This window comes from Pseudopipra pipra, chromosome 10 (assembly GCF_036250125.1).
Source record: "Pseudopipra pipra isolate bDixPip1 chromosome 10, bDixPip1.hap1, whole genome shotgun sequence".
NCBI classification, from domain to species: Eukaryota; Metazoa; Chordata; class Aves; order Passeriformes; family Pipridae; genus Pseudopipra; species Pseudopipra pipra.
Genome location: NC_087558.1, coordinates 16,987,213 through 17,003,278, shown reverse-complemented (window position 1 = coordinate 17,003,278; position 16,066 = coordinate 16,987,213). Strand labels below are relative to the sequence as shown.

Sequence of the window (16,066 nt, the reverse complement as noted above, 5' to 3'; positions counted from 1 at the left end):
GGGACGACTGATACATATTTTCCAGTTGAGCATGTGTTTAAGCTATTCATTGAATTGGAGCTTAAATGATCATCATCTGTGTTTCTCTTTGAGACCTAGGAGTGATAAGTTTGCTCCCTTTACAGTTAATTTTATCATTGTACTAGATTGCTCAGCTGGGTCAGTCTCAGTGTGGAGTAAGTTACTGCAGCAGAGTGGCAGCAGCTACTCAGAAAAATCTCAGAAGACAGATCTTTATACAGGAAATACTGAGAAACTTGTAGGATGACAGAGACACTGTTAGGAAGAGCCTTCACCCCAACTAAAATTGAATAATAGAGAAATAGAAAATTCTTTACATTTTTTAAAGTTACAGGGTTAAATTCTGACTTCACTCAGGTCAACAGCAAATTCCAATTTCATTCATAAGCTGTAACTGGAATGCTTTTCCTCAACAAAACACAGGATGGAGAAAGGACATATTCCACTAATAGATCTCAGAGTTTATGGGCCAGAGGCCTGATCTTAAGTCTTCACAAATCAGTGGCAATTAGTGGACTCTTGGATTCGCTTGGTCCATCTCTTTTTTTACAGTCTGGAAAAGCGCATTTGCTATCTGGGGGGAACATTGTTGGGATCATGACTCTTGTTTGGTTTCTGCACTAAAATTTAAAACACAAATATAATCAGAGAAAAGCAGCATTTTTTTGCTGGTTGACAGTTTGTCAATCTCTGCATCCATTGAATCCCCTTTTCTAAAGCATGCAGATGCCAATCTGAGTCTCTTGTCTGTATCTCAGCTATTTTGTGTGTCAGGAAATCATGTCAATATTAGATTTGGGTACTATATTTTTTAGCCATTCCTGATATAAATGAAATTGCATGATCTTGCTGTGAGTCAACATTAGATGTGGTATCTGTACTGAGGCAAGCTCTTACATCCTTGGATTCTTTAGAAACTCTCAGTACAGTTTTTAACTCTAGCAGCTGTTAATTAACTGAATTTCAAACTGGAGTTAGAAATTAATCATTAATGGAGATCTCTGTCTTTTAATCACGTTTTTATGCATTTTTAAAAGGAAGATGCAACCCCCTACAAGAACGAGATCATCTCTGTACATTCAGTGTTGGTTTTAGTCATGTTTTCCTGAACTTTTTTCCCTCCATACAATCAGTACAATTTTTGAGAAATGGCATTAATCTAAGAAAATTATTGACTCAATTTCACCATCCAAAAAGGAGAAATGGAAGTGCATATTTCAAAATTTCTCATCTGTAAAGCAACTTTAAGTAGTGAAACTTCAAAGTAACATGGAGTGCTGAGGCATTTTCCCTTCATATATTATTTTGCTAATTTTATATTTCTTTTATTTTAAAATTGGTCTCTTGACCATTTTCTTGAAAATGCTAGAGAAATATACAGACTTAGGAGCTTTGCGGTGTATTGGAAGTTCTTCATCTGTCCCAGGAATAAAAGTTAGTTAAATCTTGGATTCCAGTACTGACTTCAGTAGAAATAGTGCTGAAGCTGATCTGTGAGTTTTAGCTTGGAAAAAATGAGGTCCAATGTAACAGGGAAACTAACGGAATTTGTGGTGTCACATATTTGTAACTTTAGGATTGGCCACAATGTCTGTTTTCTCATATTTCTTAGTTCTTACAAAGTCATGGTCTTGTTTCCACTCATTTTCACTCTTCCATATTCAATGTTTTGGCCCTTCTTGGTAGAAGCAGTATCTAAAGAATGCACCCTGCTGCCTTCAGCTCACTTGTATATGAGAGCTTCTGCAATCTGCAGAGGTTGGATCCAGAGGAGGAAAGGATCTTGCCCACCAGCAGCTCTCACTTCTCCATGCCACCTCTCAATGCGAAAGGGGAGGGGCTGTTCATCTCTGTATGAGATTTGGAATCTGGCAGTTTTCCAAAGTTGTCATGATTGAAAGTAAGAAACCCTAATTACAGGTGAGTGGTACTGTGGACATGGTCACTCAGCCATAGGCAGGGCCAGCTGTAGTGGTCATCGAGGTCACTGCTCAAACCATCCTGCTGTTTGAAGTCTGGTTCAGGAGCATTTAAGCACACATGCCTTAACCAGCAACCTCCAGCAAGAGGAAATGCTGGAGAGACAGGGTAGTAACCTTCCAAGGAAATCTGGGGCATGAGAGTGTTGCCCTGAAGGTGCTGCACTGCAAAATGTGGTACACAGGAGATCCCTGTATCACTGAACTCTAGCAAAGTATCTATTCTTTGTCCCTCCTGTGGCTGACCTAACACAATACTGAATTTTCCTTTCTATTTTACAGTGAATGACAGGATGTATAAGGGCGGGTTACTCGAGTTCTGCATTTATTGCTTAGCAAAGGCATAGATGAAGCTTTGATTTTTCATGAGTGATCTCAATAGGAATGCACTTTGAGATGATTGACTGCATAATTGGGATGCATGAGATGATTTTACACAGTATCTCCAATATCAGTTACTTTACAGGTTCTTATTTTGAATGTACTAGCATTTCCAGAATGTGTTAACAGTGATAAAGCAGTACATTTCAAGCAGTTTTTTGGTGTTTAAAAAAAAAGGCTTAGGTGAAAAGAATACATGTTTCCAAATAAGGTCAGGAAGATATATATCTAGACTGATTGCCAGCATAAAAATGGAAAGCAGAGCAGTGAATTTATCATTTCAAATTTGCTTTGTTGGTAGCCTCAGCAATAATCCAAGGGTTACTGGAAAACCCAAGGCACAGGAGTATGTGCAAGGCTGGTTGTGTATAAAGTAGCTGTGACATTTAGTAATTGGAAGCAATGAATCATGAAACTGGAATCAGAGGTGCTGAAGGTTTACTAGTCATTTGCTAATTAAATTTTAGGATAAGTATTAATTGCTCATAATCTTGAATCTTTGGGAATTCCTGGAGTTCCAAAGATTCTTGTCAGTCATTTTTAAGTGGTGGATTAGCCAGGCCATAGAGTGCAAGACAATATAGTCAGATCTTTTAGTTCTATGCTTGAAAAAAGGCATTCAGAATTTTTTATGATACTGTATCATGTAATTATATTAAGTCATAGTGTAATTCTTATAGGGACTCTAGTTTTATAGTTTTTGCGGAGACTCTCTTCATTTTTTTCTATAGTAGCATCATTTGAAATAAAACATATTTCCTGAATTTAGAAATTCAGGGTAATGTAAATCAAACCATTAAACACAGCTATTTGAAAGTTATGAGAGCCCTAAAATGTGCTGTGTATGCTGTTTCATAAGCTGAAAAGAAATGTATCAGTGAATTCTTTTAATGCTAAACATACAGGGTGAGATTACAGAGTGCTCTTTCCACCCATTTTCTCAAAATTAAGACTAGTGTTCTGGGGACATGCTTTCCCATAAGGGAAAATAGAGATCTTACTTGTGTCCCTTAAAAAGAAAAATTTGTGAAAGGTCAGAAAGGGCCATTTGTGCAGTGCTTAACGCCTTGTGTGTGCATTTGTGCTTGTGATGCAAGTACCTAAATGCACAGGATCATTCTGATCTGGTTGCCGGCTTCATAGGAAATCTTCTAGAAAACACTTGAGGCACCTGTAGGGAAGAATTTGCAGTTACACTGTCCACTGTCCCCAGGGAGCATTACCATGCACTCCCATTTGCATGGAGAGTGTCTGCTTTCACAGCTCACCTTGCACATCCCATGTGTTCCTGAACATAATGTTACTTTTAATAAGCTTTGTATTAATAATGAATTGTTGTTTTGAATTTGACAGTAACAGGAGAATGGGTTAGCAGTACCGAGCTATATGAACAACTAACTATCTTGGGCCAAATTATGCTGTCTTTCATGTCAGTATTACTCCAGAATAACTCTGTCAGAGACAGAAATGACTGCAGCTTTAGCTTGTAGTTCTACCCTGACTTACTGACTTTTGCAGCCATTGGAAGTAACAACCTTCAACAGCAGTGCAATGGTTATAGCTCATGGTTAGCAAAAGAAACTTGTCCAACGTAATTTTCCAAGCACCCTCTCCTGAAGTCTTTTAAAATCATTTTTATTGAGGTTATTTTTACTGTTCATTTGAACAAACTGTAGTCAAATTCTTGGACCCATGAAGTCAGCCGGTACATTCCTGTTGGCTTCAACTGGGTGAGGATCTTGCTGCTCAGATTTTCTGAAACCTGATTCTGGCTGAACTCCTTCCTGCTTTGGACAACTCCCCTTTTGTGAACATGTGCTAAGAGGACCTCCACGTCGAGCTCAGAGTATCAGATAGCAGATTATGAACTGTTGCTACTTAACATAGCCCTCCTCCGCTTGCACCCGTGGCACACGACTGCCTTCTAGGAGTGGGATTTCACACCCTCCCAGTGGAAATGCCTTACCCAGCCAGGGGGCTGGGAACCATCTGCACCACAGAAAGTGCCGTCAAGAGTTTCAGTGGGAAAGAGAGTTTGGAAACTCCTGTCTCAGAACAGGCATGAGGGAGGGAGTACCTTTTCCTCCCCGAGGATGGTAAGTGGTTTTCAGAAAGCCTTTCTTCTTCTCTTGCTGTAGCCTGCCAAAACAAACCAGCATGCTTGGCTCTGCTGAATGATGTGTAGCACTGCACACAGATTGCACTGTTAGAGGCTGCTTTGTTTACACATCCAGGAGACATTTCTAATAATCTCCTCCAAATGTTGCTGCTTCTTTTTATTTCATTGTATTTTGTGTTAGTTTAAGATCACTTTGTTTTAGCCTCACATCAGCTGTTGGGCTTTAATTTTATCTGTGATATGCAGTTGTGACAAAGAAAAGGGTGTTGGTATGGGACATCCATGATCCCTTATGTGTGATGTAGTTTTTCCTATTCTTCAAGAGTCAGCCCTTCTGCCCACCCAACAGGAGGGGGAGATGCTCATGAGGGCCAGAAGTGAACAGCATCTCAACCCCATAACCTCTGGAATTTCAGCACTGTAAGTGGTAACCTGCATACTAGGAAAAAATTATGGAAGCACAACTGAATTATGGGGCTCCCTTATTGCCCAGAGCTTTCGATTTCACCTCAAACAAACCAACAGCATTAAAACCAGGCGAGCCAAGAACTTAACAGCCAAGATGTCACGAGGAGAAACAGCTGAAGGGGATATGGTGTTGTCTAAAGTCTTCATGTAGGCTATAGTGGAAGATATTTTTTTAGGTCATTAGAAGTTCATACACCACAAAAGAAGCCCCAGAGCATGAAATATCATGTGGCCACTTCAAATGATAAAAACATTTTCCCCACAAAATGAATGAAAATTGACATTTTCTAACTTAGTGAGTAGTATTGGACCTGCATACAATATTTCAAATATTTCTTCTGCCACATAGCATTTTCAGCAGCACATGTTTTCACAGGCACTTGTGTGAAAAATTACAGTGCACCTTTCAATGACAGGTTTCCTGAAACACCTCTTAGCACTGGGAATTAGCATGACTTTATCCTCCCTGCACTTCACCCTGGTGGCCTGACTTTGGAGGAGCAGAATTGCTCCCGGCACTTGCTCTTCTCTCGTCTCCTACCTGCCTGGTTTGCTGGGCTAAAGTTGCATAGGGCTTGGTTTGAGACAAGAGGATATGAGTGAGACTTATGTAGCACATAATGCCTTTTTACTGAGAGAGAGCATTATCTATCCACGTATTTATGTAGCTATTTATGTCACACATAAGCAAGTAAAATCACAGCTAAGAAAGAGAGTCCCAGGCCTGGTGCTCAGGATGTTTCACTCTGTATTTTCAGTCCTGCTCACAGATTTTTCTTTTCACAGCCCTCATGTTTTTCATTTGGAGACGCTATGCTACATGGAGTTATTTGGTTTATGTGTATCTTACAGGTATCACCGTATTTTTTTCAGTAGCATCCATGTACTCAGGAATTTACCCAGACCTGCTTGTGCACTGTAGCAGTGCACTTTGCCTGCTGCTTCTTATAGTGACAGTCCAGTTCCTGAAGGGCCAGAAAGTCTGATCTTATACTGTGAATAGTCACCCACAAAAAGATACAAGATGTTTCCTCCACCTGGTGACCACAGTTAACTGGTGGGAAAAGTTGTGTCCATCAGTGGCTGCTTAATTGTATTATTGGATAATATTTTCTTCTGTCTTTTTCCATCTATGACTCTCCCTGCCAAACCAAACTATCCTGCCCAGTTAAGAACTATGTTCATTTACATTTCTCCTTCTTGATTTAAGCACCCATATTTTGAGCACTTTTGTGGGTCTGCTGGTGCAGGCTGCCACGGCACAGCACAGGCTGGAGCTGTGCCAGCATCGTCCTGCGGTCAGTGGTGGGGGTGCCCAGGGCCAGGGCAGAGCCCGTGCCAGGGCAATAGAAAACAGAAATACTCTGCTCTGACACAGGGGAGTTCCTGGCAGTGTGAGTCATTGTCTGTTCCCCAAAGCCTGTTCTGATTTTTCCCTGGGATTATGTGTTTTTCTCAGTAAATTTTGATGTGGCAGAGAGCTACAGCATGTACTGACCTCTGGCTTCAAGTCTTGGCCTCTAAGAGCAAATGAACTGGACATGTTCTGCCCATGAAACCTCTGCTCCAAGACAGTTTTTGTGGTCTAGCTCAGGGCAATCTAATTTAAGCAATACATGCATTTGTAAACCATCAGGACTGCTAATTATTTTTCTGGAATAATACAAAATTTCAGTCGTATGAGATATGAAGTCAGGCCCACTGCTAATGGAGTCACCTACACACAAAAATATATTGTTTTCACTTTGCAGAGAAGGGAACAACTTTGTCTGGTTTTTTTCTCTGACCTTCATAAAGCATTAAAACACTCACAAGAAGTGATCTTTTTATACTTTGAAAGATTTTCTTAGGCAAAAGATTTTACATTTTTTTGAGGATCTGTAAAGATGTTTTTTCTTAGCTGAAGATGGGTTTATAGTATTACTTCTTGTTCCATGGCACTGCCAACATAGAACCCAAGAGTGCATAACAGATCTTAATAAAATTTATTTCCAATGTTTTCAAATAAAAGTATTAGAAAACTGAAGGCAAATAGTAAAAGTAAGGTGGCAACATAGACTGGTTTCTCCTTAAGCCTTCAACAAAGCGGGTGATTAACACAGAATAGAAGAATTCAGTTTTGTATAGTGGAAGACATTTCTTACTTTTTGTCATTGATGTTCAAGTTTGACATAAGTATTTGCTTTTAAGAAGATTTTTGAAGGAGAACTGGAGACCGATGGCTAATCAAAGGTCTAGTGTGGTTACCAGGAACTTGTCAGACATCCTCATTTAGTCTTGCACTCAGTCATGTTCAGGTGAGTGAATTTATCCAACCCCTCTATGTTCCTATGTGCTTCCTACACATCAGGTTATCACGTAGCTTTTACTGCCTGCTTAGCATCGAGGATTCGAGCCTACTTCCAACCCCTGCATGATGAATGTCCAAACTTCTGGGCTTTTGCCTGGTGTTTTCCTTCACTCTCTTGCTCTGTCTGATTTAAAATAAAAGAAAGAAAAAAGTTTCTTAGACGCTGGATAATCTAATGAGCAAAAATTCCTTCAAAACAAAAACTGATGTACAATTAGTAAATTCTGTATTCCAAAGGATATTATGTGACGTAGTACCTGATACACATTCTGGACTCTCCAGAAGGTCCCTTCTCACAGTCCTAACATAGGTGCTGGTTCTCTAGTTCCTCTTCAGTAAGAACAGGCTTTGGGCCAAGATTCTTCAGTCAAAACCAACTTTGTCTCTCCTGTGCTGTGTCTTGTTGGCTCTTACTTCCAGTGCTGATGCAGTTTTTGCCTGTCTGCCTACATCCACATCTGCAGCCAAGCTCTGGCATGCTGCAGTATGTGTACCATTCCTCAAGAACTATGGGATCTTTCCCAGGAGAGCTGTATAGCTGTGAAGTGTTCTGAATGCTCAACTTTTTTCCATAAATTATCTTGTAACATCATTATTTTTTGTGCCTCTCACTGAAAAAATTCCGTGTTATGATTTAGCAGGGATATTAACAACCTGATGCATGACCAGAGGAGCAAGCTGAACCCAGAAAGGAGAGAGGATACGAAAAAATTAGTGCTGTAACTAAGTGTGAGTGCCATCAATTTAGTCACAGGAAGGATTAGGCCTAAGTCTGTAGTGTTAAACACATTAGCTTTAGACACCTTGGTAGCCCTACTGAAGTCATCAGGGGCTTTTGCTGTGATTAATCAGCTGGGTTGAGTCCTGGCTTGTGAGCCTCAGCACCTGTTATTTGTCTAGGACACCCTGAAAATTTAGTTAACCCTCTGGGACTTTGTATCATCAACATGGTTATTGCCATATCTGTAGTTCATTGATCTACAAGCTGGGGATTTCCTCTTAGGTCTGTTCTGCAGCTTCAGGAGGCCATGCACCCTGTTTGAAACGTTTTTAATTTGCTGCACTTAAACATTAGACAAAACTATCAAATAAAACCCTTTCATATTTGCTTTCACATTCAAGCTTTTTTCCTCAAGCCTTCCCACATTATATGTGTTCACTTGGTCTATTTTAGCAAATGACTTTGCATGTACCAGCTCTGCACATTTTTCCTGCTCACACAGTTACCTGAATGCAGGTACAGGAGAGGACTGTGCCATGTGGACAGTACACTTAAGAAAATGCTAGTGCGAAGGACTTAGACACTGAACAAAAATAGTATTAAAAAAATCACAAGTGGACTTGAAAATCTGTGTCTGGGAAAGTGGAAAAACTCAAATTCTTCATGATATATGATTCACTAACTGTAACAAAATACAATGGCCTATATAAAAAAGGATTTTGAAGCTGCCTATTCTTGGGTTTATTTTAGGGGCTGTTTTGCACGGGGTGGCAGAGTGGCCGTGTAACTGATACATTCTACAACACCATTTCTGTCTTTGGGAAGTTGCAACTGGTGTTTTAGAAATTAGCATGGCAAAATGCTTCTTTAGTCCCCTTGAATCCCATGAAGGAGGTCAGCTACCAAAAGACACAGTGTTGGCAGTACACTGCTTGTGGTACAGTGGTGAGTGTGGGGGCAGTGTGGATGTGACACCCTCACAGTGACTGTTGTGTGTGCTGTGTGTGGTGCATGGTGACGGGAGCACACCGCGTTCCGTAAGGGATTGGCATTGGCACATGCTCTGTTTGCTTGCCTGATGGGCTATAAAAGAGAAGGTATTTCCCGATGCCTAGAAGAGGAAACCCGTACTCAAGCGCTGTTGTCGTCAAGTCCAGCACAGAAGCTGGTGTGCTGGTGAATATTTTGGGTAATGAATTGTGTGCAGACTGTGTCCCTGTCCTTCCCTGCGTAGGAGGACCCAGCCATACTGAAGACACTGCTGCGTAAGTACTGACCTGTCACTGACGAGCAGAGGGGCAGGAAATCTGTGTCAGGTAGAACCTCATCCAGACATCTGTGGAGTTGAGCCCAGGGTGGGGAGAATCTCCAGTTCAGTCAGTGAGTTTTGGACCGAGCCTGGGCACCCAAAGAGACAAAGTCTCATGGCCGTGGCAGATGATGTGCCTCACACCTGCCTGCACCACAGTAAACGTTAGATCACTCCTGAAATGAAAGATAAGTACTCAATTAATAAAGCAGGCATAGCAGACTTCCCGAAGAATGGCTCGGCCACTCAGGAGGACGTGTTGCAGATAAGTTGCCTGTGTAATTCAAAATTCATAAGAATATTCAATATTGAGATTCATATTGGGGTTTAAACTTATTCTACTCAGAGTACTATCTGGTGTATAAGGTAAGCATGGTTTTGTGTTTGTATAAAGAAAGGGAATTCTATCTAAAATGATTTTATCTTGTTTTGTTCCTTACTTTTTTTAACAAAAAAATACACACATTTTTGTATTCTATTTATTTTTCTGTTTGAGTACATAATTTATTATTACTTTTTCTGGTAGGCTTGCTCACATTTGTTTCTTTTGCTTTGTTTCCTGGTATGAATCTGAATATTTTCTTTATCTGTTTATCATTAAATGCTGACTGTGCTTCAAGCTGACCACAAAAACTACTCAGAGCAATAGAAGTTTCTATAGTGGCTTCTCAGCAAACCAGTCCCCAGTTCTAGGAACTAGGTGAATGCCCACGCTTGGCATTCTAAGACTTGTGAACTAAAGGCATATGCACAATTAAATGTACTCAAATACCTTTAATAATAAGGATACATTTCCTTCATGAATCATAAAATGCTGCCTAAGTATCACTGTACACGTGCATTTTCATGACAGGAGCAGAGATGTACTTGGACGGCCCCTGTGAATGTATGGTGTGCTTACACTTAAAAATCCTTAATTCATGACTAGTGTGGGAAATACGTGTTGGGAGACTCAAGACATCCCTTTAAATTTGCAGAGTTAATGGTGAGAGGAAGTTTTCTGATTTCCAGGTATACAGTGTGATATCCAAAACCAATTAGCCCTTTCAGGATAGTTTACTATTAATGATTTCAGTTCCAATCAAAAGCCTTTGAAGGCAGACACGTTTTCAATCATGACCAACCCACTGAACTCCAGTTAAACCACATTCTTGGTTTCAGAGGGGCTGTGACATATACTTACAGCTAGACACATGCTAACCTCAATTTTTTGATCAAGATCACATTTTCAAACATTCTACATGCATGGAAACATGGAGATTCTAAACTCTTAGTGCCTTCCAGTTAATGAAATATCATCACAGAGTAGGATAGGTTAATCCATATAATTCACATGGAGTTCATAAAATCATTGTAACAAAATTAAAGAGAGTTATATTTAGCTTGATACTCAGAAGTGTTAACACCCTGCTTTTAATGTGACAGATTGGATTTGGAAAGCAATATAAAACATGAGTTTCAGTGTATAGAATTTTTTATTTCCACAACTTAAGGATGTTGTTAAGATCCATGTTCCTTTTTAAGATCTGTTCCATCACTTAAAATCCAACCAGTGCTAGTTAGCCAAAAACATTTATCTTTATTAGCTTTCAGTGCTCTGGAGAAGTTAAAACAGGGACCTTTTATTACCCATTTTTCTTAAAGAAGTAGTTAGAAGTAAAGACTAGCTTTGATTCTGTTGTTGGCATAGAGATTATTTTATTCATCAAACAAATTAGAGTTTCAAATAAGAATAAGTTGACCTTGCAAAGAAACAGCATATTTAATCTATGACCAAAATAGTTATTTGTGTGCTTTTTTCCTCTTTTTTTTCCTTCTTTTCTTTCTCCCTCTACCCCCCTCCAATAGGTCACATGTATGCAGTGGTTGCAAGGGGACCATACGATGCTGGATATGATCGAAAAAAAGCGTTGCCTCTGCAAAGAAATAAAAGCTCGACAGAAATCAGAGAAAGGACTCTGCAAACAGGACAGCATGCCTATTTTGCCGAGTTGGAAAAAGAATACCGGGACCAAGAAATACAGCCCTCCTCCTTATTCCAAACAACAAACTGTGTTCTGGGACACTGCAATTTGACAGGCCTGTGGAGGATGCCTTCTCCACTGTGTTGCACCGAGCACAGGTAGCCTGCTTTCTTAATAAGGCAAAGGCTCTAACCTAAGACTTATCTGCAGGTGGTGAACTTCCTAGGAAAAAAACCCACACTGATGCAGTGCTCATCTGTCAATCAAGAGAGAGAGTTACTTTTCTGACTGGATTAAGGCATACGTATTTATCCAGGATTTTTTTGGATCCAGAAGATATCAAAATGTAAATATTTCGCCAATATATTGAAAACATCCAAACTAATACACTGTTTAAATATATATATATATATAAAAATTCAAAAATTTATGAAGAATTTTACTATATAATGTTACTGTTATACTGTTTTATTACCTATTTTCTATGTTTTCTTCTACTGTTCACCCCCCGCCGCCACCATTTTATTTCTCTGACCTGCCTAGATGTGGCCTCTGTACAAAAGCATGTGGTTGTACATTTTGTTGAAGAGTACAAAAAAACATGGTGCTAGGGCTGTAGAAGATAACTAGAGTTGTACTTGTTAGATGTCCTTAGCTTTGGGGGGGGTGGGGGAGGATGGACAAAGGAGAGAGTTCTGGTGGGAAACCGTGAAACTGCAAGCACTGAAAACCAAAGTGCTTAATGTGGATGCCTGAGTTGCATTTAAAATATTAATTGTTCTGCATCTGTTTTCCCCATAACGTTAATCAGATAAATTGCCCTTGGTTTCATATGAATCAATTGCTAAAATTATTTGGCCAAGAAACGAAATTTTCTGCAGGAAAGCCTGCAACAAAACTCTTCCTTCATTGCATTCAGTTGATTAGCAGAGACCATGGTTCACTGTGACTAAGCATTGTACAGCCCGTGACGGACAGACCCGGTTGCTCAGCAGGTTAAGGCAGTGCCACTGCAGCCACCGTTCCTGTCCACATTTGTCTTTGGTCCAGAAAAATAAAGGCGACAAAAACCTGTTTACATTTTTATTGTTTTTAAATCCAGCAACACATCCTTACTTGCGCTGTGTCAGATTTCCTTGTGTTGTTTATAAAGGCTGGAATTCAGACCCCTTGAAAGCCAGTAGGGAAATCCCTCTTGATTTCATGCGGTTTTGAAGTAGAGGCCCATGTAACGAGTTCTCCCGGCTATGCCGCTTCTTCTTCCTGGCTGCTTCTGTAATTGGCTTGCAATCCTGTATTATATTACACCCATTTTAACAGAATATTATGTCATGACCAAAGAATTATGACCTCCTGGTTTTAACAGGAGAAAGAGATGGCTTATACTGATTATGAGGGTGAAATCCATGCGATGAAATATCTTCCAAAACAATCTGTTGAGAACAAGGGAAACTTGTACTTCTGTGGAGTAGGGAAAAGAAAAGATCTATGGCATATATTTTGTATATTTAAATTTCTATCTATGTGTCTGAAGTTTGGTAGCACAAACATCCCTCTTTAAAACAATCATTTTAATATTATATTTGCCGAGAAGAAAAGGTGTGTTGTTTGAAACTTCTTGTTATATTGGCTTTTCTTTGAAATTATATTGACAGCATTGCCACAGCTGTAATTGCTGATCAAAAAAAAAAACCAAAAATAACAAATTTTAGAAGGTTTTTGTAATCTATATTGCTAAAGTTTGAGTTTGAGTAATGCTTTATCAGTAGTAGTTTCTTTTCAGCCTCTGAAATAAAGTTTTTAAATATTTTATAACTAATTAACTAATGTATATTTTGATGTCCAAACTGAGATTTCTGTAAAAGATGAAGTGTGTGTTTATATGTGTGTATGTATATTAGCATTATTGTATATGTATATATGCATATGTGTACACACATATATATGTATATATGCATGTATCTATATATACGCATAGATGTGTGCATACGTATATACCTGCATACATTAAATATGGGTGTGTTATGAATATACAGTGGCTGGACTGGGTACACAACTGAAACACGGATTTAAAGAGCCCTTCACAGCCAAAATGACAGAAGACATGAAAAAACCACAGAGGCTGTGAAGGAATCTTTGGATACATGTTACATCCAAAAGACACCAACTGTATATTCTGCTTATTCTCTTTTTTTTAAAGAAAGAAAATGGCAGAAGAAAAACTCCAGAGATCTCGCAAAGTTCCAGAATCTGCTGGAAAGAAGACAACTTGTTGGTCATGAGAAATCTATTGAGATAACAGGTTCATTATTCAGAAAGTGTTTATGCTTTGTCTTCCTTGTAATGTGGCAAGAGAAGAATTTTCCATAACCATGTGTGAAATACTTAGCTCAGCCCTTTCCCCCAGCTGCACAAGGTCTCTGGTGACAAAATGAAAGCTGGTGTTCAGTCAATCTTGATAGTCCTTCTCCACACTGGTCTCTTCCCGGAGCAGTTCCTTTAAAACCCCACTGCTGAAGCAGTTTCACAGTCCAGACCCTTGGGCTGCAGTGCCCAGCCCTTTGGGGGAAGGCAGGTGTTAATGTGAACAGTTACGTGTTTGACAGTGTTTGTTCATATCGTGTCCTTTTCATATCAATATGTAATAGGAATAATGATCAGGGAATTGAAGCATTCTTGTCCTAAGCAGACTTGCTTGTACACTTAGCCCACCACAAACCACTCCTTGTTTTGCTTTTATTGCTCAACACTGTTTGTGTTGTCCTTCCTAAATAACTGCCCATGTGCTTCCAGACCTCCATTGTATCCCATGGAAACAATGGCTTTTTGTTTCAAAGCGTGACAACATGATGAAGTAAAATATAACTTAGCACTTACCTTCAAAGCACTTTAGAAATGTGAAGTAAACCTCACACTTGCGAGAACCGTTTTACAGAGGAGGGAAGTGAGGCTCGGGTGGAGTAGTTTCCGAAGGTCATGGACAGAGCCAGAACAGGACATAGGCCACTGACCTGTCCCCTGATTGCTGGCCCACCACATCCCTCGAGTAAAAGGCACATCGTGCTGCCGAGAGCTGCCGCCACAACGCTGTTAAACATTCCCTACACCACCTCTTGTCTCAGCAGCTTCTGCGTCACAGGGTGAATGACAGTGCTTAGTTACACACGGTCATTAAAGCTGTAGTCTGTATAAATATGCAATCTGTATATACATACAGATCACATATATACACACACTTATGAAGACTGTATATATGAAATTGTTCGGTATGCACTTATTTTGCTTTAAACTCCTGAAGGTAAACATTATAGTGTAGCAATTTGTGTAAAGTGCACTGTGATTTCAAGAAAGCACAGTAAAGTCACAGGTCTTGTTATTCTTGCACTAAAAATGTGTTTACGTATATTAGCCAATGTATGTCTACTTTATCGCTCCTTTTGACAAATTAAAGCAAATGGTATAAAATAGTATGGGGTTTTTTTTTGGTTTGGGTTGTTTATTTTTAAGTGGACAATGGCACTATGTTTTTAAATGACAGGGTTTTTAAATAAAATGAAATCATTCTGTGTTCATTCCGATGTAATACATTTACCAATATCTTGAAATTGAATGTCATGTTGCTTTTTTTTATATTTCATTAGAAATTGTCAGGTATGTGCCTGAGATTGTGTAGGAGTAAGGAGTAGCTAGAGGCTAACTGTAATCATATATTATTAGCCGTTTCTATATACACAGTATAAATACATATTAATTTTCTTTTCATTTTTGTACTTGATTTTTTTAGGTAAGATGTAATTAAATGTACTTTGATACTTCTGAAGTAATAAGATGTTGTTTGAAGATCAATTCTGCTTTCTTTAGTGCATTGACAATATTTTACAATAATTTAGTGCTTATTTATTTGTGCTCCAGTGTAATTATAATAAAAAGCAATAGTTTAAAATATTTGGCTGTTCATTTTCTTTTGATGGTTTAAGAGACAGGTTATTCACTAGGGATTAGCCAGAGATTCCTGGGAAGAAAAGTCAAGTCATGGATGTATATTTATAGCATTCCCTAGGCACATTTTTAATCGCACCATTTGTTGGAGGAAATGAATTAATTACTTTAATAGGTTAGTATTTGCAAGTCATGCCTGGTTGCATCTAATGCCATGAGTGCCATCCTCAACTTAATCCTTAGGATAAGATTTCTCTGAAGAGCAGACAAATTTTTCCCTAAGTACTTTTCACAGTTTGGGAAGGAAGATGCTCACTTGAAAGACTCCCCCTTCAAAGATCTCCATTTGAAGAATATCCACAAATGGGAGAGGGACTCATCACACTCTCCATGAAGCTCTAAAATATCTACTTAAAAGTAAGCATAATCTTCCTATTTCCAAACTGAATATTTACATCCATTGGGATGTAAAACCCAGCCCTTGCAGAGGAACTCCACAACTTTTCTAAGAAGACATTCCCCTAATATTTTGAAGAAGACATTTTGTAGTTTAAAAAGGTTTCCAAGAGCGAGTAACCAAGTAGTTAATAAAGAACCCAGTAAGAAACAGTAATTTGTGGCACTGAGACGAAATTTTTCTCCCTTTGTGAAAAAAAGCTGCCTTTAATATGCGAAAAAGGTACTATCCATGTTCATATAGACCTGGATGCAGAAGGGCACCAGCGGGAATCTTTTGGCTGTCTTGAGCAGGAGCTGGTTCTGAGATAGGTCACTAATGATCCGGGAAGTGCTTTCCAAGTGCTTCTCTGCCCCAG

At 39.2% G+C, this 16,066-nt stretch overlaps 1 protein-coding gene across 5 annotated transcripts in view; it reads left to right on the top strand.

The window, feature by feature from the left end:
- Window positions 1-15,257, top strand: part of NYAP2 (neuronal tyrosine-phosphorylated phosphoinositide-3-kinase adaptor 2) — a 135,337-nt gene extending 120,080 nt beyond the window's left edge. For 4 of the 5 annotated variants that reach the window (XM_064666504.1, XM_064666507.1, XM_064666503.1 and 1 more), the window contains one exon: window positions 11,197-15,257. In XM_064666504.1, coding sequence (XP_064522574.1) covers window positions 11,197-11,424 — 228 coding nt within the window. In that variant the 3' untranslated portion in view covers window positions 11,425-15,257. The remainder of the gene's footprint in view (window positions 1-11,196) is intronic. The other variant, XM_064666505.1, reaches the window with a different exon arrangement.
- The last annotated feature ends 809 nt before the right edge of the window (window positions 15,258-16,066 follow it).